We start from the raw sequence: 22,393 nt of genomic DNA on the forward strand, positions 1-22,393 counted from the left end.
AAAAAGTCATAGTTGTGATAGAGTTATGGTGTTGATTTAAGGCCAAGTAACTATACAATCTATCGTGAATATGTACTAAGTAAAAAAAAAAAATAATAATGGCAGTTACGTAATTAAAAAAAACTATATGGGCTTTTGTCATTTACTTAAGTTTTTGAGCTAGTTTAGCTCTACCAAATTTGGATGGGCTAGTCTAGTTATTAACACAGATTTACGTGCTAGTTTCGTTCTTTTTTCATAAATAAATAAAGCAAGAAAAATCTTTTTTTTTTTTTTTTTATTTGAACACCAAGCAAGAAAGATAACAATGAAAAACAAATTTGTAAAAAAGGTTCTTCTTGTACGTTCACTAGCTTCAGAGAAAGTCTCTCAAGAAATGGTGATCAGACTGGGAATATAGACAGATGATTGAAGCACAGATACCACTTCATCTATCTTAATCTTTTTACACATATCTCCCCTCACAATATAGACCCAAGCTTCAGGTTCTTTGCTATCATGATAACACAGAACGAAGCTCTTTCCATAGATGTTATAATCGACGAAGTAACTTGTACGCATGTCATTACATATCATGGGGAAGTCAGGTAGTGAGACAGCCATGAAGTTAATCCACACCACATCGTCCCCATCATCCCCGTTACCAATCTTCTTCCCTGTCACCCAAATCTTAATCTCTCTTGTTGGGAATATGCATTGCTGTAGCACTGAAAACCGATCTCTCTTGTAAATCGAGAGGACAGGAGTATTAAAAGAACGTTTTTTCCCCTTACACGGTACAATACAGAACATCTTTATCATCTCTTTCGAAAAATCGAGCATTTCGATAAAATACTCACCAATATCAGGATAATTGTATGCTATCCAGTACATATTTCCATTCAGGGAGACCATAGAATTATAGCACGCATCATCCATTCTTGAACTGGTATTATGAGTAACCTCCCACACATTAGTTGCAAATTCGAGAACTGCATCTTCATCGTTGATCGAATAAGTATATCCAATAATCTTGTAAATCTTTTCGGAACTACTACCATCGTAACCCATGAACATGGTCCTTGTAGTCTCATTCGGGGCAATGTATTTAGTGTGTCTCAATAACGGGTTCCAAACCACGCCTCTGTGTTCCCCACTGTCTATGCCTACTTTAGGAGACTCATACATGAACATGTAACCATCGCAGGTCATCGCAGAGAGGTCATAACGGCGACCGCGTAAAAAATCAAAGCAAAAATCAGTCACTTTGATAGTTGGATCTTCTTTGAGATCGACACTAACAGAACAAATGTGGGAATCTGACTTTAGCATGAACTCTGGGCGAGCGAAGGCAAAGTTTCTGTTGACGAATCTCTTACTGCTGGAACGATTGTACCATTCTTTGCAAACGGATCTGAAGCGAAGGAGAGATTGAGGTGGAACTCGAACGAGTATCTCTTCTTCAACATCTGATGGAAGCCGTCTCGACACCACCATTACTCTACTAAGAGTTTTCTTGTAAATGAAGAAGGAACCAATGAAGGCAATATATGTATAGACTATAGTAAATATTATTGGATTAATAAATACAGTATGATCTGTCCCCATTTAGCCTTTATGTTTATTCAATTTTAATAGATTTTTTTTTTCCCATATTTCTATCCATAATTTAGTCTCTATCTTCTTTTTATTGGTTAAAATATTTTTAGAAACATATTAAATAATATATTTATATGAGAATAACAATGTATTTATGGTTTCTTAAACTTGAGATTTTAAGTAAAAGGTCTTATAAAATGGGACATAAAAAATATTTTAACTAAAAGGTTAAGACCTTTTAGCACAAACAAAATATTTATTATGTATAAACCCTTAAGATAATCATAAGTCTTTGCCATGTACAAGTGAATTCTGATATATTTAATTTTATGTATAGTTTTGTTAAATAATAAAAATATATACATTTATATAAAATTATTAAAAGTGTTAAGTTTAAAAATACATGTAGTGGTTGAGTTTAGTTTTATTATATGTTTTCAATGTAACAAAAAACAAAGTATTTTCTAAATTACTGGGACTTCCATTCAAATTAGTGTAATCGTCGCGGATTGATAGTTTAGTAATTAATATCTAGTAAAATATATGTTAAATTTAGATAAGGATCCGCATGAATCCGCGGGTATAAGGAATAAAAGTAAAATTTATTGAAGATATATTTGAATCCTTATATTAGTAAAAGAGAAGTACAAAATAGAATATGGGTCGGATCAAAATTAAAAAATTAATCCTATTTTAACAATTAGATACTTCAAAATTGGATATTAAATTGGGTTTGGATACATACATACATCGGATACTTCCCATATCTAATTTTAGGATTGTATTATTTCCATAACTAACATAGGATTTCCTAATATTTCTCTAACTAATTTGATATAATTATAAGTGGTAAATGAATATTTGACTTCACTTATAAGTGATTCTGAAAGTGGTGATGCTAATACTTTGTATTAGCTGTAGTAAATATTTGCATCGATTGTTAAAAGTGATGCAATTGAACTTCTTTTTTTGCATGGCAAATTTCTATGGCAAAAGAACATTGGCCATATGAATATATAGTCTAATAACCATGATGAATAATGCAAGCATCATCAGATTTTCTTTACGTAAAATCTTGGGAGTATTATACAAGATGAGATTTTCTGTAGTTTTTAAAATTTAAATAATCTAATGAAAATTAATTTAATCAAAAAATATAATCTAAAGTGTTGACAAAAAAAGGATAATGATTTTTTTTTCTTTATTAAAAACTCCTTAATGGGCTGGACCCTTAACGGGCTGGGCTTAGGAATACAAAATCGACACAATAGTTACAAAAAGAGGAAATCGGAAAAGCTCACCGGAAACCTAAGTCGGAAGTTCAGATCTTGCTGTATAACCGGAGGCAGAGAATCAGAGCATAAACTACGACGATTTGAAGGAGCACGACGTTACAGCAGGCACGAGGGTTTGGAGAGCTCCGACGAGAGAATCCGGTTCCCACCATTGAAAACCAATCTGTCGACCTACCATTCTGCTATACTCCTCCCGATATGCTTAACTATCCGACGACCGGTTCCGAGAAGTCAAATCCCAATCCTAGCAACCTGACAACCGGGAATCTATCCCCTTCAACCAAAAACCAGGAGTTGCGAAATCCTCTGAACAAAGAACTTTCCAAACCGGACCGGTGAAAACCACACACGACGGATCCAAAGGTTGACGGCTCAGACATACACTCTTTCACCGGAACCCGCAGCAGTCTTTAAAGTTCAAAAGAACTTACCATGAATCACCAAATCTAAACAACGAACCCACATCTTCTCCACCAACTTCCGCCGTAACCGTATCGACCAGCTGGACGACTGAGCCAAGGAGAGGCTCTGATACAACCGCCAACGTCTTCAACCAAGGTCATGCGCATCAGATCTCCCTACCGCCTCACCGGAATCGCCACTACATCGATGAAGAAGCACCACACCACCACTGTCGGAGGAAAGAATTAGCCCATCACTGAAACTCAAATAATGTCAACCGGCAGCCAATGATACGCTCTACAAGAAAGGAGAGGAGGGAGAAGCCACACTATCACCGGCAACGCCGGGGAAGGTATTTTCCCCTCTGGTTTTGCGGCTAGGTTTGTGACGAGAGAGGAGAGAGATTTTCTTTTTGGGCCTCTCAAAGGTTTCCTACTTTCAATTAAAATTAATTTGATTTTACAGAGTTTTTCAATTTCATATAATCCAATTAAAATTAATTTGATTCAGTGTACTATGGGTCTATGCTTAAAGTTTTAATAAAGTATTATTAGGAAATAAATATGGGGAAATTACACCTGGTAGACCCAGATAACTCAATAATTAGTTCTATCATCTAGGCACTATTTGACATATATATACACATATATGAGACACTAATATCCTCAATGTATAAATGTTGGTATTCGATGACTTTCAGTGGAGACAAAACAGTTTTTGCTTGTATTTTATAATTCTTTAGTGATTTTTGGAGTTTTTCAATGAATACAAAAATTCTAACTTGTTATTCGGATATGTGATTATAGAGAACGAAGGAGAGATTTTGGCGTTGGCTCGCATGGATTGTTACATGAGAAGCCTAACAACTACTTCACAACGGAGGTTGGTCGGTGATTCACGGTGGAGATGGCGGTGACGGAAGTGAGACATGACTTGTGGGTTGACGGTTAGATCCCATGACATGTCCAAGGGGAAAAATTCATACGGTGGTCGGAGACGGTGTTTCATTGGCTTCATCGGAGACGACGTACGAAGACATACACGACGGCGGATGGAAGGAAGTTACTGAGGATGAAAAGTACAGTTCTCTTTCTCATAGTTAATTAATCGAATTTTTTCTTTGTTGCGATCATTAACGGTAAATTCAATTAGGTGAAGAGGAAGATCAAGAGAAATGGTTTTCAATAAACGATGGTGGTGACTTTGGTTATGGTTCAAGTTGGTTAACAGTCAAATTACCGAGTTACTTAAAACCTTATATGAATGATTATAAATTAGTGACTAACAAATGTAATATTGCGTTAACATGATCTGTAGACCACATTTTTAAGATGTTTTGTTGATGATAAAACATGAAAATGTGTAAGATAGCTGATAAAAACAATCTTAATAGACATCGTTAATTTATTTAAATGTTATATATAATTCGTTAATTTCTTATATACGATATAATAAATGAGTTAGCACGACAAATATAAAATTATCACGATAACTTACACGTTAATATAAATATTATCCATATAAGCGTTAACATATAATATGTAAATTATCACGATAATAAATTATTTAACATGTTAAATAAGTTATATGGTAAACTTCTTAAATATTTTAAATAACCCAAATACAAAGGATTCTTGTGGTATAAAATATTTTCTCTTTGCTACTTTATTAAGTTTTAAATTATCAGTGCTATAAACTTAATAAAATGATCAACTGAGTATATACTTTAACATAGCCCATAAATATGGATATCGAGAATAAAAAAAATATGGACATTGAGACAAATACAATTAGATTACAGAAACATAATAATAATAATAATAATAATAATAATAATAATAATAATAATAATAATAATAATAATAATAATAATAATAATAATAATAATAATAATCTTATTTCATTCAATATCAAAAAGTTGAAAATCAACAACTAATACAAAATTCATTTTTAAAATTTTGAATTTTAAATAATAATAAAAAGATCAAATAGCCAAAAACTAAAAGGAGTATCATCAATTCCTCCTAGGGTCTGGAGTCTAGCAACAACATTGTGGGTTGTCTTCACTTTTGACTTCATAATCACATTGTCCATATGCATATCTTTGACTTCTATATTCATTGTCACACTCTCTAATACCATAAGATGACTCACACGGCCCTATGCAAGTTTCCTCTTCCTGGATTGCTGCAATCTCAAAACATAAAATTACCAATTTTATGTTTTATGCTTTATGATCAATGATAAATTAACAATAATAATTACCTGGATGGGCCAAAATGCTGTTGTTTAAAAACGAAATTGTCAATATTCCTACAAAGAAAATAGTCACATATGTTTTTGAGATATCCCTTTTTTTTTTTGAGAAAAATGGATTTTTGTTGTGTTTTCCAGATCTGCATGAAGATCTCTAATTTATATGATTTTTTTTCTTGTCGAGTACTACAATTTCAATTTTCAAACGATATTTCCGTTTTTATTACCATAAATAAATACTCTATATTAATATAATTTTTTTGTCGAGTAAAATTTTAAAATACAAACAGTATTTCCGTTTTATTACCATAAATAAACTCTATATATATATATATATATTTTTAATATAGGTTGGCTAAAATTTATTACCTTTCTTAATTATATAAGTTTGACGTAAAATAACCTAAAACTGTATAGATGAGCATGTTTTACTCAAATAAATGATTACCGATTTTAATATATTTTAAAATTAAACAAGTGAGATTGAATATGTAAATTTCAAATTAATTTAACATATATTTTATTTTATTTATTTTAGAGTTGCCAAATATGATAATTGCATTAAGCCATATTGTATGATCATCACTATGCATATGGAAAATATCATAATACAATGTTGTTGGTACCAATCATAGGAATCAATACTCTTTTTTTAGAACTATAAATTAATTTTATTTAAAAATATATTAAAATCACGAAATATATTAAATATTTTTTTTGTCTAAAAATTTAAAAAATACTCATCCCTATATTAGTAAAAGAGAAGTACAAAAAGTGCTTCCGGGTCGGGTCAATTTCAAAAAATTATCCGAAATTTGTAATTGGATCTTTTAAAATTGGATAGATTAATGGGTTTGGATACATACACCGGATACTTTCCAAATCTAATTTTAGGATTGTATTATTTCCATAACTAATTATAAGATTTACTAGTATTTCACTAATTAATTTAATACAATCTATTTAAAAAAATTATTTTTCTTTCACTTTTATTTGATATTATTTTTAATTTATGAAATTATACTATATAATATAAATATTTAATAAAAATTTAACTTTTTTTGCATATGTTGCAATTTGAATTTTTCAAAACGGACATATAATACTCAACTACACTCGGTTAAATATTTTGGACAACGGTTTAAAATCATTATAAGTATGACCAATATTAAAACCATTGTTACATGAGCATATTATAAATAAAAGGTTCAAATATATAAAACTTTTAGAATTTAAAATATCGAAATATTTTTTTGAAGACATAAATGTAATTTTAGAGACATAATTTTTATTGATAAAACATATTATATATCAAACTATGTAAATTTTAGATAATTCACGGGTAGTTTGTTAAAATCACAATTATAATGATAAAACGAGTTACGAATAATGTTTTTTACGAAATGAATTCTGTTACGGGTTGGACTTTTAAAAAATATATTGTAAATATGTAATTTTTACGTATATTCCTACTTTTAATACAAAAATGGTCAAAATAAATAATTTATCGACAAATATTATTTTGTGCTATTAAATTTTTACCGTGCTTTGAATTGTATCAAAATTCGGTATATGATTATTTACTCGCTTTTTCCTTTATTATTTTATTTAAATTATATGATTTACAGTAATCGACTGCATTATAACAAAATTAAAATGTAACATAATATAATTCGATAAAAGTTATATATATGTAATTATTTCTCACGCGCTGTAGCGCGGATCCGAACCTAGTTTTTGTGTGATGAGAGAAACCAAACCAAAGACGGGTCAGAGCCACCTTTAAAAACCATCGGCGACTTCTCCTCCACCACCACCGTCGTCGCCGTGTTCGATCCTAAACGATTCGGTGGCTATTTTCCATTGTTAGAGTTTGGATAAAAGAGACGACGAGATGCCGTCAAACGGGGATCTCGACCGTCAGATCGAACAGCTTATGGAGTGTAAGCCGTTGGGTGAAGCAGACGTGAGGATCCTCTGCGATCAAGCCAAAGCGATTCTCGTTGAGGAATGGAATGTTCAACCGGTTAAGTGTCCGGTTACGGTTTGCGGCGATATCCATGGCCAGTTTTATGACCTAATTGAGCTTTTTCGTATTGGTGGTAGTGCTCCTGATACTAATTACCTCTTCATGGGAGATTATGTAGGTATGTCTTGTCTCTTCTCCTTCAATCAATCAATTTCATATTTTTTTTTTTCTTTTTTTTGGGGGTTTTGATTTCTTGGTGAGTTATGTTTCCTGATTTGTTGATGTAATGATGATCCAAGATTGTTTTATTGGACTTGTGTTTGGTTTGATGAGTCTAATATTGAAATGAAAATTTGGAGTTTTGTTATACCTGAAAGTGAGCTTCTTTGTGAGTTTTTACTTGCTACTAGATGGTTTTGAGATCCTTATTTGATTGATATGCGGAAAAGTTTGGTAATTTCTCAGAATCTTTTACCAGTTTTAGAAAATTTCATGGGCAGTTAACTATCTTCAAGTTGGTGCTAACAGTGACTGTCTTTGATAAATTGTTGTCTTGGCTATATCTTTTCAGATCGCGGCTACTATTCAGTAGAAACAGTCTCTCTATTAGTGGCACTGAAGGTGCGTTATAGGGACAGACTCACGATCTTGCGAGGGAATCATGAGAGTCGTCAGATTACACAAGTGTAAGGTTTCTTTTTGTTGTAAGAAAACTTGGATTTCATTTCCTTCTGACTCACACGAACTTAGAGTTTTTGTTCTTGTGTGTCCAGCTATGGTTTTTATGATGAATGTTTGAGGAAATACGGAAATGCAAATGTGTGGAAGTATTTCACGGACCTTTTTGATTATCTCCCTCTTACAGCACTCATAGAGAGTCAGGTTTGAGCTGTTCTTGCCAGTGTCATTGTTCAATCCTATTTATTTCACTTCTGCATTTCTCGTCATTAACTGTAATCTATTGCAGGTTTTCTGTTTGCATGGAGGCCTTTCACCTTCTTTAGATACCCTTGACAATATCCGAAACTTGGATCGAATACAAGAGGTATTGCAATATTTTTGCTGTAGAGGCAATATTTTCGGTTGAATTATCTGTATATTTCTCCTCCTTTTGCTCAAAACACAGATTCTCGCTGGTTATAAACTCTCTGAAACCTCCGAGTTGTTATTAGTTTTGGTTCCCAGAAAGAACAATTATTGTTATGGCTTCTGATACGGTATGCTCTGGGATTGTAGGTTCCACATGAGGGACCAATGTGCGATCTACTATGGTCTGATCCAGACGATCGCTGTGGATGGGGAATATCTCCTCGTGGTGCTGGTTACACATTTGGACAGGACATTGCAACACAGTTTAATCACAACAATGGGCTGAGTCTGATATCAAGAGCGCATCAACTTGTAATGGAAGGCTATAATTGGTGTCAGGTACATATATCATTTATTCATAACATAGGTAGGCATAATTTTTGGGTTCTGGTTGCATAGATGCTGAATCTTTTGGTGTGTATGTGTATTGATAGGAAAAGAACGTGGTGACGGTGTTTAGTGCACCAAACTACTGTTACAGATGTGGTAACATGGCAGCAATTCTTGAGATTGGAGAGAACATGGAACAGAACTTCCTTCAGTTCGATCCAGCACCTAGACAGGTCGAACCCGATACCACACGCAAGACCCCTGATTATTTTTTGTGATTTCCCTACCACTTCAATTTTTTATTTTCAGAGTTTGTTTGTTGCTGTATCATTGTAGATGTGTCTCTATCTTATTTTGTTTTATTGCGTCTCTAAATGGAATTTGATACCAAAAGACCAAAAACTCATCATTTTTTTTGTTGATGTTGATACTGAAAAAGGTTTGTAGAAGCCTCCCTCTATTATAGTAAATATCTGATATTAGCTGCCTTTGTTACTTGATGTTTCAATTTAGAATTCACCATTTCTATCACATTTGGTGTGTAATAGTACCTTTGTTATTTTCATGCTCCCAAACCATTTCTACTTTGTTATAGTAGTACTCGTAAATGTAAAAACATTTTGACATACAAGTAATACAAAACTAAAGATATTTAGAATATATAAAAGGAGAAACAGTGACCTCAACTGTGTAATAAAATCAAATTTATGTACATGGGGAAGAAGTATTGTGTACTATAATGCTTGCCTCTCCACATGAGTCATAAATGGAGCTGTGAAAAATGGCGTTTAAGAACAGAATACAAACATAAAACACCTAAGAGGTACATTCTCTACATATATTTTAAAACTAAAGGCCCTAACAAAAAAAACCCCAATCGGATGAAATTGCCTAAATGTACAAAGACAATTAGCAATAATATATATATTGGTTCTACTTCTTTGGTACTTTAGGCCGTGACCTCATACTGGCTCTCCTTGCCACATCCCACGCCTTCTGTGGCGCGTAAATACCTAACTGAGAAGCAAAGAAGGATTCATAACCTGGTGAATCAAACGCAAACCCAGTGTGCTTCGAGAGTTCCCGAGGCAATTGGGATATCGCATAGCTTCTCGCCTCTTGAGGTGTGAGCTCGTTTTCTATCTCCAGCTGATCTGCCTTGCTTGCATCTGATTCGTGCCTATGTATTTCTTGCACGATCTGATAATCATATGGGAAGAACCATCTCTCAATCCTGCATTAGTAAAGACATAAGATTCTCTCATGTCATAATCCTGAAGAAAACATCATGTGTATACCCATATAGAACCTATGATCTGAATTAGGTTAAGACAGGAATGTAGTGTTCTTTTACCAAATAATCACATGTTGGTTCATGACAAAAAGTATTTGAAACTGATAATATCACGGTGTTACTTACCCTTGGAAAATGAAATCGCCTAGTAGAGAGACAATGGGAACAAGCAGCAATGTGAAGTAGAAATAGAAGGTACTCATCAGGACATATATGACAAAGTAGACATTTTCCTGCAGAGACGAGAAATAAGTTAACTAAGATTTGCCAAGTTATAACAAAAAAATATCATAATTCAGAAACCCTAAGATGTATGCAAACAGCTTACATTCCTATCGTGTGGTGTCATAATCCCACAGTATATGAAAGCAAAAACGAGCCACGCAAGAATACTCCCACCAACTGTGATATAATGCCATCTGGTAATGGAATTGCTCATTAAAAGAATGCGCACATTCACAGCAATCACCAGACATGTGAAGACCATTGTGCTAACGTCCCAGATGCCAAATACTTTGCCTGATGAATTTACAGCACCGAAAGATGAGGTGGTCACGAAGAGATAACAGACAAGAGACTGATACACAGCAGAAGAAGCCCATACTGCTACAACTCTCCATTTGAAAAATGAGTTCCGTATTCCCTCTCGATACAGTTCTGGATATCTTTTCGAGAGGGATGCACTCACATCCTAGAAAGAGCACAACATGGAGATGAAATTATCAGATCCTAAACAAGATATAGATGGTTCTAATTAAGATGAATATTCTTTTGCATAAAGCAGAGATCGGGAAAAACTACTACCTTCTCAAACAGCCCAAGGACAATGACAGGAAGAGCTGTAAATACAACATTATACAAGGACTGGAACCAATCATCATAGAACCTTTGCCCAGAAAATCCAGTTCGAAATGTGAACCAAAACTGAGTCAAAGTGAAGGTAAGATTCTTGTAGAAGAAATACATGACAACCTGCCAAGAAAAGATCATTAGAACTGTTCAAAAACAAAAGGCGCATTTGTGGTGAAAGGGAAATTCAACCTTGCAGATTCTAAGATATGACCACCGTCCATGGACAAGAAGCAAATCCGTAAGAAATCTGAACTGAGCAATGGCAAAATCACTAGCCATCACAGCTTGCATTCCCTCCATCCCACTTATTCCTATACCAACATGAGCGGCTTGAATCATGCTAACATCATTGGCACCATCACCAATACTAAGTGTAATCTTTTGCGCCCCTTTCCTCACCAAACTTGTCACCTGAAATTATATCACATATATTAAAAATTAGAAGCCGGTTCAAAGAACACATAGAGCCAAGTTACTCACTCGATATGAAATTAAGTGCCATAATTAACCCAAGAAAATATATCATTACCAATTTTGGTAACAAGATCCCTAGAACAATAATATATAAGAATAGACATTGCCTACAGGAACTTATATTGAAATCACCTGTGCTTTCTGTAACGGAGAAACACGACAGCATACAACTGAAGTACAGTTCAAGCTCAAGCTGAGCAGCATCACCCGCAAACTCGGGTCTAATGCATACATTAAACACTTTCCATCAATAACGAGAGACAATTTTGGTCCAGCTACGGTATGCAGAGAGTGTTGAGCTTCTTCAAGACTCTTTTTCAGCTCCTTCTTTACTTCTTCTTTGATAACACGAGCAATCTCAACTTGATCACCCTACAGTAAAAGCTTTTATTTTATTAAAAAGTAACTAGAATAATTGAATTTTATGAAATTGATACATTAGAAGAAAAAAGTTACAGTGAAACAATTACCCTTTCTTCAGCTTCCCTGATTACATCCGTTTCAGAACTAATTACAAATTGTTTCATTTCATTGTTGATCAAGTTGCATGCTGTATCATAACAGAATCAAAGAGTAGTTATTAAAGTGGGAGATAGAAGATATAAAGTCTCAGAGTAAAAGTTTGCGACATCCTACCATAGGCAATATTTATAGCCGTTTCCATTTTGTCTCCTGTTAACACCCAGATCTTAATTCCAGCTCTTGATAAGGTTTCTATACAGGTAGGCACCCCTTCCTGAAGTTTGTCTTCTATTGCAGTTGATCCAATGAGGATAAGATCCTTCTCAATAAGTTCTGCCACCTTCATGGATTAAGACACCTCACACTCATCAACTATACATTATCAGCACTATTTACTGGTGAGTGGTGACTCAAAAACTGTATTAGAGGATACAATCATTCAGACTACTCTAGAAAATAATAATATATCATTTTCATTCCTGTTATACAAACAAGTTTCACTGCTCCTGGAACCCATTTTCAACCTTCGGGATTTTCTTGAAAGTTTACTAAAGAGAATGTTGCCTGAAGCATTGAAAAGAAAATAGGTAAAAAATAGTAGTATACCTCATCTAACTTCTTCTCACGGTCCCGTAATGCAGATTTGGCTTGGATGAACTTTTCATTCCAACTATCATAGGTTTCAGGGTTTAAATCTTTATAGGCTAGGCAAAGGGTACGCAATCCAGAAGACCCAAATTGTTCCAAATGTTCTCTCGTTACTTTCCTAATATCGTCCGTACCATCAGCCAATCTCTCAAAGATTACATTATCAGCGCCCTGTGGGACAATATTCCAAGCAATGGTCAAAAATTGATCCAGAAGTACACAGAAAACCAAGTAAAATAGTAAATAAATAACTATTACCTTGCAGTAGAGTACAAGCCTTCCATCTGGGAAACGACATACAACAGACTGGCGCTTCCTAGTACTGTTGTCCATTGTGTAAAATATTATTAGTATGCTTAAAACAGGAGAAAGAGAGAAAAAACAAACAACCAAAACATTTTCATATAAACCTGTTGAACTCAAGAACATTAAGAATGTCATAGGCCACATCTTGAATCTTTCCCATCTTCTCCACATGAGACTCGCGAACATACACCATAGTGGGAGTACGCCTGAAAATACATAAAAGAAGTCTCAAACAAACTAACAGAGACTTGAGAAAAAAAACACTTATAGAAGAAAATCTAAGAGTTAAAACTAGGAATCGTGGAACAAGTTAGCTAATTTATCTTGTCCAGATTGATTGCCTGTAATTTCAAATCTTTGGAAATTGAAACACAATGAGGATTAACAATTACCTGTAAAAGAAGAATCCAAAATTCTTGGCAGCAGTAACTAAGGCAGCTTCATCTGGAGAAGCAGCTTGATAAACAATCTTCTCAGGGGACTCATCACCTTCAGGAAGGACAGTGTGACAGATGGCCAGGCATCTAAAAAGTTCCTGAAAATATAAAAATTGCAATATTTTCAGTTATGTGAGCCCAGAAATAGACACAGGAGCAATCCCTAACCCAAGATCAAGGATCTTGAAACTTCCATAATTTTAAGAGGCTTCTGTCATGAAAGTTCTGTAGATTTTTTAATATAAAGTTCCCAGAACAAAGGCCTCGCATTATATCCTTACAAGTTCAGATTGCACCAGCTTTAAAAAAAAAACGCAATTTCTCACGGAAACCCTATAACCCCATCACCTCTTAGCTATTACAATTCTTAAACTGATTGTGAGCCAAATCTCTAGAGAATGAAAGTAAGGCACCTTGCAAAGATCAGGATTAGGTTCGTTTCTCCAAGCTCCCCGCATTAGCCGTGGATCATCAAAATTAAATCCTTTTTCTCTTATTGCACCAGTTGACCTTTGCTCCTGAGAATATTTGTAACGGTGCAAATTAGACATTTTGCCATTGCACCATAAGGTACAGAACAACTTCACCATCAGAAAAGATATAATACCTCTTGAACTTTTAAGCCATGACGTTGAGCGATTCCTCTTTCTATTTCAGTGACACCACATCCATAACTTATACCTCCAATTGAACATTTGAAGAACTCCATCAAATTTCTCGTCAGCGTTCCGGTTTTATCAGAAAATATGTATTCCACCTGAATTATAGCACAGTAATTGCAAGTGAAGTGAGAACAATAGCAAAGCATATATTTAAAATAAATATTTAGCAACAAAAAGGATATCTATACCATAAAAGTAACTAATAGTAGTATGGTTTAGTGTTAGCTATATGCAGAGTGGAATGATAACTACCTGTCCAAGCTCCTCATTCAAATTGGAAGTCCTGGCTGAGGCGGGGGTATTTGTTTCAGCATGATACATATTAAGATCTCGGTTAATAAACTGGGTTGACTGGATAAACTTGATCATCTGGGTTTATGCAGAGAATGTAGAGATCATTCAGATTGCTAGTCCTTGTAGTACAGATAGTTAAAATAGAATACTAGGAGAAACATACCTCAATAGAAACATAAAGGGAGATTGGTATAATTGATGAGAACAGAGTGACGAGCGTGAAAAAGGTGAAAAACCCAATCTGTTGCAGCAGACAGTATGGAAGAAATCAGCAATCCAGAAGTAGAAGGAAATCAACTTCAACTATGCAACACTAGTTACCCTGAGCGCATTACGGTATTCCCAATCTGAGTTATGAAGGCCCAAGTATTTGTCCTCACGATCCGTCACAATTGAACTGTAGAATGAACAAATGTAGATAACCATATCACAAGATGACATTAGAACTCGAGAATGAACAAATCGAAGTACAAGTTGATAATTCACAAGATTGACGAGAAAGCACACCAGCCTATAGCTCCAATCAGACACATTGTGACAAGGACACAAAAGATTGTGATAATGAGTTTGTCAAGCTTCTTTTCCAGCGTACTTCGTTTGGAAGGAGCATTCATGGCATTCATCATCACCTACATAGAATAGCTTCAGATCGCATGCGTAGAAACTATACAACAAAATAGAAACCATAGAATGGTTTTAAATACATGAATCCTTTAAGCTAGAAACGCATGTTTGCAAAGCTAGTTTCCTTTAAAACAAGCTCCACAACAGTGTACCTTTGTCTCATGACCAGTAAAAACTACAGCTCCAACTATGTATTCTGTGTTCCTAAGACTGCATCCCTGAAAATGTAGATATCAAACGTCTCAGAATATTATTAAATCTAAGGATATAAATCTCTGGTCTACACGCATGGAGTTTTCTCAGAAAACTGTGAAAATCCAAGATATCTCATAAGTGGATCAACATAATCTAAAACAAAGTAAATTCATGCATGAAAAAATCATGAAACTGCAAAAACAAAAAAAAAGGAGAAACAGTAAATCATACACGCAATAAAAGCTGGTCAGGAGAGAGAGGTAACGTCTGCTTTTGGACTACAAGGTTCCCAGTGAAAGTGTACAGAGAATTGTTTGGTTGCTCACACTGAATTTCACCTGCATGGTTAAAGATAGAGAAGTTGGAGAAAGTGAAGGCATGTGTTTAAAAGTTACAACACAATCGTACTGCAATGAATAAAAAAATTGAATAAAATGAAGGTCAGAAGGGAAAAGTTGCTTCCATAGACAGAAGAAAATAATCATCAGTAAGAAAAATATAATAATAAAAAAATTTACCAGACATTTAACAATAACTTCTCTCTTTATAAAATCCACACAAGCATCTAAAGAAATTATATGCTATACAAGACTCTGCTTCCATTTTCTGGTGATGCTTGTCGGTTCATTCAGGATGTGATATAAGAAAACGCAATGAGTTGGGAGGTTCAAAGTAGTAACCTGACCCAGGTGAACCTTTTTCAGCTAGATCCATTAATTTTTTTGTCACCAGAAGGTAAATGATCCAATGCATAATAATAATAATAATAATAATAAAAACAAACAAAAATTATCCAAATCACCTGCAGCCAAACACTTTAATTGCAATTTAATTCATAGTTAATTAAGTACTATATGTCACTGCAAACGAATTCACATCCATCTCACGGAAAAAAAAATCTTGCATGACAAAAATCAAAGCCATAGGCTAACCTTTAAACTCATAAGCTTTCTCTGGTACCAAGTAATCCCATGTCCTTTCAAGGGCCTTTCTAATTTTTAAATTTGTTTCTCCATCTAGGTTTGCAGTCTGCACTCACAAGGAATAAACATATGAACATACACTAGGTAAGAAAACGTTCTTCATAACAGCCTTGGCCCTGGACAAAGAGACAGCGATATAATATTCTAAAGGGGGTGTCAAAAGAAGCACCTCAACATAGCAGATACCATCAGGATTAGTGCTGGAAAGAAAAAGAATATCTGCTGGGAAAAATCCATCTTTTTTTATCTGTAAAATTGAGAAACCTATTTAACAATTATAGATCTTAATGCAAAGGTAACAAGTCTCAGAAATAATGCAAGGAAAGTATGCTGCAAGAACTGTTAATCCCATGAACGTTATTAGCATTGCAGGGTCAAAGTGTGCAGGAACAGAGATATAAAGGTAAATTATAGAAAAGGAAGAAGAGCGCAGTGTCTCAACCTAAGTAAGAGAAAATTTCAAGAGCAGCTGGAGCTGCAAATAGCATAGTGTTGCTTTACTCAGTTATTTGATACTGTGATGTGTGCTGTTAGTATTAGCCAGCTCAGCTGATGGTATAAGTACCAAAGTAAAAAAATTTAGGCAGATGACTCATTGGTGGATTCTGGGGTAGGGTCGACAAGTGAGTCTCTATCTATATCTATATGTAAATCTCTGTTCTTAAAATTCTCAACTAACAATAGTGTCAACTAAATTTCAGTACCTAACAGAACGCCAGTTAAATTTGAAAAAACAATTTCTGTCTTAATCACCCCTTGGAGAATCCTAAATGATAAATTAGAACTGTGAAATGTAGTAACACAAACAAATGTCAACACAGCATCCTTTGCTAGAGGCTAGCAAAACATGATTTTTTCAATACTTTACACTTCTACGAAAGACTGTATAATAACCAAGAAACCAGTATAAACTACTAAAAATGGTGTCAACAACTTATAGAACCTTTCCATTTTGAAGATAGGAAGGAAGAAGTTACCACGGTGAAAAGCAGCATAATAACATACGTATAGGCAGTTGAACTCTTTCAAAAAAACTATAATGCAGATCGTACAAACAAACAAACCAACTAAACATGTGTGCCAACAGTGCACTAAAACACACACAACAATATACAAATGTAGCCAAACTAAATTTTGTTTAGTCATGAATATAATCACCTCTGTTAGAACAATAAAAGACTAACCTTGACAATATCTCCAACTTGCAACTTTCTCCAAGGAATAGGTACCCACTGTTGATCTTGTAAGATCTCCACCGTGCTATTATTTATGGACATATCATTTTGAAACCGTTTCTGCACCAGATTATCAGCAGAAGAATTTAGAAGTTGAGACGCAAATGGGTCTCGAGAATCCAACACATCTTTTAACTTGAACAGATTATTTTTGTGCTAAGGCAATCCTACTCTAAAACAAGGAGAAATGGAATATTTTCGGCAATATAAAAAAAAAAAGAAGGACAGAAGAGCATACCCAGTCTTCGAAAGCCTCTTTAATCAGAGAAACAAGAAGCACCATTGACAGGGGAGCTACATTTGTTATTGGACTCACAGGGCTGCAGGACAAACAATCTATCTAGTTAATAACACTGTTTACCATGCATGAATTAATCAGCAAAATTCATCCAACTAGAACAAAATTCCAAATAACACGAGACAACACATAATGACAGTGTTTATGGAGTTAACATACCTTATTGGTGTCATTGATAGACACGAAATTCCAAGAAAGTATATGTTAGCTATGCGCCTAAACTGTCAGGAAACACATTACAACAAAGATCATCACAAAATCACAAAAATCTTCTTGTGGAAAAGACTGCAACTGTTTTAAATGTTGGAATCTCATTGGTAAATCCACACTATTCGAAAAAAGGCACAATTTTTCGGCTAGCAAATCCAAGGGTTCCACTAAACTTCTACCATATTAGAAAAGACTAACTCCTAATTACACGCTGGAGCTAAGTTAACAACCTCTAGAAGCTTTTAACAATGCGTATTTAAATACCTGTTCAAACAGACCCTTTGGCAGAAAGGTGAAAACATTGTACTTTGTTGTCGAAATCGAATTACCCTGAAACGATTAAACCAAACATTCATCAGAATACAAAAAAAAACACACAAATCAGATCGATGAACCCAAACTGCACAAATTCCAATGCGCATATCCGGCGTACCTTGAACCGGACGGGTTGATTAGACTCTCGATCATTACAATAAACGGTACGATAACTCGGAGCCTGAGGCTGAATATGACCTAACGTCACCGTCCTAGACGGCGTCCGTCGATGACTCGCCGAAGACGAATCGACGTTAAAACTACCCGATCGAACCATATCGGATTCACCTCCGATCCAATCCAACAGGTGTCGCGTCGACCAACGAAATTCGAATTTTCGACTTCACCACTATAATTCGTCACCCTTAATAGATTCGATGGCGCTATAGGGAGAGAGATCTGAATCGACGGGTAAGAAACTAGAAACAGAGAGGACCAAGGAGCAGCCTTCTCTTCCGTTTCCAATGCTTTTGTTCGTCGTCTCACAAAAGTCTCTCCTTCTTTGGGTTGAGAAAATTAAAATAAAAATTAATTAATTTTGAAAATTTGCTAAACAAAAAAAAAGGAAAAAGAAAAATATTTATCAGCGTTGGTACAAGAAAATGCAGAGAAAATACAACATCCGCGTTGAAGAATATTTCGACGCGCGATTACTCCGCGTGAGTTTCAGTAAATACAATTATGCCATAAAATATATCGGAAAAATGTAAAAAAAAACCATGAATTTTTCAATTTTGGCCATTTAAAACACGAACATTGTTGTATGCCATTTAAAACATCAAGTTGTATTGATTCGAGAAAAGCAATTGTATCCATGAATGATGAAACCTCTAATCTTATATATAGAAACTAAAAATTATATAATTATTTCTCAATATTTTTTCTAGGCGTCGTGGAAATGTATATTGATATGACATTTGGCTTATTAGTTGCGAATCATAATACAAATTCATTCTCAGTTTGTATATTCAAAACAATCTTAAACTCATTCGTTAGAAATGTAAAATTAATGTTGTCTAGTGACGGCGAAAAGAAATTTGCAAAAATGTATTGTTGGTGATTAGTGCCACGTACATGATAAAAACATAAACATAGATATATAATACATAAAGAGTTTTATTTATCATTAGAAATACTAAGAAAGACAATACAAATTAAAAAGGATTATAGCTTAATAATTGAAATACTAGGAAACACAATACAAATTTAAAGAGATTACATCCTCAACTATCTTAAGGGTCCATTTCCAGTTATCATTTGCCCCCAAATCCACTTGATGTTACACACATTAAGGTCATTACTAGAGTTTTCAAGGCAAGCTAGATGAATAATGAACCTTATATTCTTTAACTTTAGGATCATTTTTACGAAAGCCAAACATGAGGTAGCCAGTAAAATAGAATATGGTGCACCATCGTTGTACGTGTTGCAAAACAAATCTTATTTGAGGCAAAAATTTGGCATATCTTTTTTCTCAACACCTAACTTGAAAGAAAAATGGCTTTGAATAAACTATAACATTCATTAAAGAAAGAAAGTAAAAAAACAAATTGTTTTTTTGTTTTGTTTTAGTAAATAGTTTTTACCTTGAGGTACATGGATATAAAAACTCATAATATCAGACTTTTCATGTGTCTAACAATTAATAAACCATCTTATAATCTATGAAGATTCGATTATCAAGCTCTAAATCTATATATCAATATATGTGATAAGTGTATCGATTATAAATAAATCTCTAGGCTTTCGAGCCATGGAAATTTTTTTATAAATAGAAGAAAAAACACACACGTTGTAATATGATAGTTTAACTAGGATTGTTGATAATGTCGTATAATATGAATGATGATGATATGCAAAACAAGTACAAAAAAATTTTGTGGCAGTTTAATAGTTATGAAATGCTATCATATATGGTAGCTACTTACCATATATGGAATAATCTTTGTTCATAACATATATATATATATATGTAAAAAATATAAAGGAATTATCTTTGTTTATAGCCTATTTAATCTATTTTTTCATTTATATATATAAAATTGTGTTAATAAATATAATAATATGATTATATATCTAGTAAACAGTGATATAACTGAAATAACTATTATAAACAAGCATAAATTTTCAACAATTTCTATAATAAGAACCTAAAATCATAGTAAAATAGTTATAAGATTATGAGAAGGTCATGATTTTGAGAAAAGAGGCGATAATATAATTAAGTGTCTTGTTTTTTTCAATTTTCATCTGACAAAGAAGATTGTAGTGAAGATGATAACATTTAAAGTAGAGCTACAGTCCATGATCTCTTTTATCTTCTTGTTGCTTTATATAAATTAAGATATTTTGTTTGTACTAGTGATACAAGTTTAGTAGAATATTCAGTTTGGTTACTTTCAGAAATTTTTTTTATTAAAGTTCACATGGTGATCTAACTTGTATTTCTGTCATAATTCTGGTCTCGTTGATAGTTGTGTAAGTTTTTATTAAGTAAATTGTATGACTCTTGAATGTAATCACTAAATGCTAATATTTCAATCGGTAAAGTATCTTCTCATACGAAATTTAGAGGTTCGTAGTTTGAATGACAGTTGGAAGTAACTCATAGTAAATGATCTATTCGTGTTTAGAGAAAATATACATGCTTAGACTCAAAACCTCTTTTATTAATTATATATATAAATCTTAATTAAAATAAAAAGTTTTAAATTATATAATTAAGAACCCTCTAAAAACACTTTAAAATAATTATACACCTTATGCTGATAATATTTTGAATAACCTGGAATCTGATGGTATTTTTTAATACTAAAAAACAGCACTTGATTTTAATAAACATTTACAATAATATTTTTATTATGGGCCAATACATTTACAAATCGTATAACCTATAATGTTGAATTTAAAAAAAAAACTATTAGAAGTCATGATTAAATGATAAATAATTTTTCATTTTAACACCAAATCATTTATTAAAAACACCCACCATATTAATTCATCGTCGAGTGATGTTCCATTAGATAATTTACACCAAATACACAATACATTAACGTTTGGAAGATTGGCGCGTGAGAGTTAAAATGGATTTTATTAATTGATTACTCGAAAAACACCGCCATGCTGGACTTGTTCGTGTTTTCAGCTCTTAAACGACGTCGTTTGCAACGGTCTTGGTTGTGACATGGGCATCATGATTTTTTCTAATTGGCTAGTTTGAATTACAAATAATGTTGGTGAACGACCGATGTGCACAACAGCACAATCTTAAAAGATCGTGGAATTAAATATAAATTGTTGACAAAAGATCAATAACCAAAGAAGCTAAACCGATAAATATATGTACACCAATTTGAAAAAAGAAATTTGAAACTTGGTATTTTTCAATCTAGAGAAAATGTTAAGAGACAATATATAAACTAAAACAAAAAAATGTGAATGAAAGCTTATATGATTTGCATATATGGAGCATATAACCTTAAAAGATGTAACCATCGAAGCTGAAATTTCTCAAAACTAGTAAATATGTGATTTGTGCTTTGACGATATATGTGACAACACAGCCCGAACTCTTATAAATCCTCTGTTTCCACAAAACAAAAGGTGTGAACTCTATATATGGTCCTTTTAACTTTTCGTGAAATTCCATTGTGTCTAAAACAAACGAGCCACAACAATACTCGTTAAAAAAAAAAAAAATTTGTATAACTTTATAAATATTTTGTAAAATTTTAAAATACCTAGAAACTTTTATAAATATCTTATAAAAATACCTTGTAAAACTTTATAATTAACTTGTAAAAATTTATAAAATATTTATAAAATTTAATAAATATTTTAATCAAGTTTAAATTCTGAGTAGTAGTTACCATCCAAAAGTACATCATAAATCTTGTTAACTTTATAATTTTTTCAGATTTAATTAGAGGTATTTTTGAAAATGAGCACACAAAACAAACATTTCTAAATGTTGTAAAGAGGGATAATATTTGCTAGATTTTATTTACTTTACTAACTTGTGGTATAATTATTTATTTTTATGATACAAATCTACTCACTCATATCCAATCTAAAAGAAACTTATTTTGTTTATATCTTTTATAAATTATAACCAATCTTAATTGTCTCATATATATAGTCATGATTTCTTTTTTATGATATTTCTTTCTGATTGTAATGAATGTT

The 22,393-nt window shown here is 33.2% G+C and overlaps 4 protein-coding genes and 1 pseudogene across 5 annotated transcripts; 1 reads left to right on the forward strand and 4 right to left on the reverse strand.

Annotated features, from left to right (window-relative positions):
* Window positions 1-296: 296 nt before the first annotated feature.
* LOC111832015 lies at window positions 297-881 on the reverse strand (annotated as a pseudogene).
* Window positions 882-1,476, reverse strand: LOC17895609 (putative F-box protein At1g58090). The gene is made up of 2 exons (XM_023787490.1): window positions 1,038-1,476; window positions 882-925 (listed from the first exon to the last, which is right to left on the reverse strand). Exons 1-2 carry the CDS (start codon window positions 1,474-1,476, stop codon window positions 882-884), a joined length of 483 nt encoding a protein of 160 aa, XP_023643258.1.
* Window positions 1,477-5,313: 3,837 nt separating this feature from the next.
* Window positions 5,314-7,324, reverse strand: LOC17894366 (putative defensin-like protein 63). The gene is made up of 3 exons (XM_023787491.1): window positions 7,287-7,324; window positions 5,551-5,626; window positions 5,314-5,469 (listed from the first exon to the last, which is right to left on the reverse strand). Exons 1-3 carry the CDS (start codon window positions 7,322-7,324, stop codon window positions 5,314-5,316), a joined length of 270 nt encoding a protein of 89 aa, XP_023643259.1.
* LOC17895641 (serine/threonine-protein phosphatase PP2A-1 catalytic subunit) lies at window positions 7,268-9,414 on the forward strand. Its single transcript, XM_006302539.2, has 6 exons — window positions 7,268-7,678; window positions 8,072-8,186; window positions 8,274-8,382; window positions 8,468-8,545; window positions 8,737-8,928; window positions 9,024-9,414. The coding sequence occupies exons 1-6, from the start codon at window positions 7,426-7,428 to the stop codon at window positions 9,195-9,197; spliced, it is 921 nt and encodes a 306-aa protein (XP_006302601.1). The 5' UTR covers window positions 7,268-7,425; the 3' UTR covers window positions 9,198-9,414.
* Window positions 9,415-9,563: 149 nt separating this feature from the next.
* On the reverse strand, window positions 9,564-18,724 carry LOC17895561 (phospholipid-transporting ATPase 3). Of its 2 annotated transcripts, none has more exons than XM_006300595.2 (27): window positions 18,327-18,724; window positions 18,158-18,223; window positions 17,843-17,904; window positions 17,624-17,705; window positions 17,335-17,445; window positions 16,320-16,397; window positions 16,100-16,196; window positions 15,399-15,505; window positions 15,125-15,190; window positions 14,856-14,977; window positions 14,670-14,745; window positions 14,512-14,589; window positions 14,307-14,423; window positions 14,000-14,149; window positions 13,806-13,910; window positions 13,348-13,490; window positions 13,060-13,161; window positions 12,908-12,971; window positions 12,608-12,820; window positions 12,176-12,341; window positions 12,010-12,089; window positions 11,672-11,911; window positions 11,255-11,476; window positions 11,018-11,185; window positions 10,542-10,904; window positions 10,340-10,446; window positions 9,564-10,153 (listed from the first exon to the last, which is right to left on the reverse strand). In XM_006300595.2, the coding sequence occupies exons 1-27, from the start codon at window positions 18,483-18,485 to the stop codon at window positions 9,853-9,855; spliced, it is 3,645 nt and encodes a 1,214-aa protein (XP_006300657.1). In that variant the 5' UTR covers window positions 18,486-18,724; the 3' UTR covers window positions 9,564-9,852. The 2 variants fall into 2 exon arrangements, with proteins under 2 accessions (XP_006300657.1, XP_023643167.1); XM_023787399.1 differs by having other exon boundaries at window positions 17,843-17,899; window positions 18,327-18,462.
* Between the last annotated feature and the right edge of the window lie 3,669 nt (window positions 18,725-22,393).

Source organism: Capsella rubella, unplaced genomic scaffold (genome assembly GCF_000375325.1).
Source record: "Capsella rubella cultivar Monte Gargano unplaced genomic scaffold, Caprub1_0 scaffold_2, whole genome shotgun sequence".
NCBI lineage: Eukaryota > Viridiplantae > Streptophyta > Magnoliopsida > Brassicales > Brassicaceae > Capsella > Capsella rubella.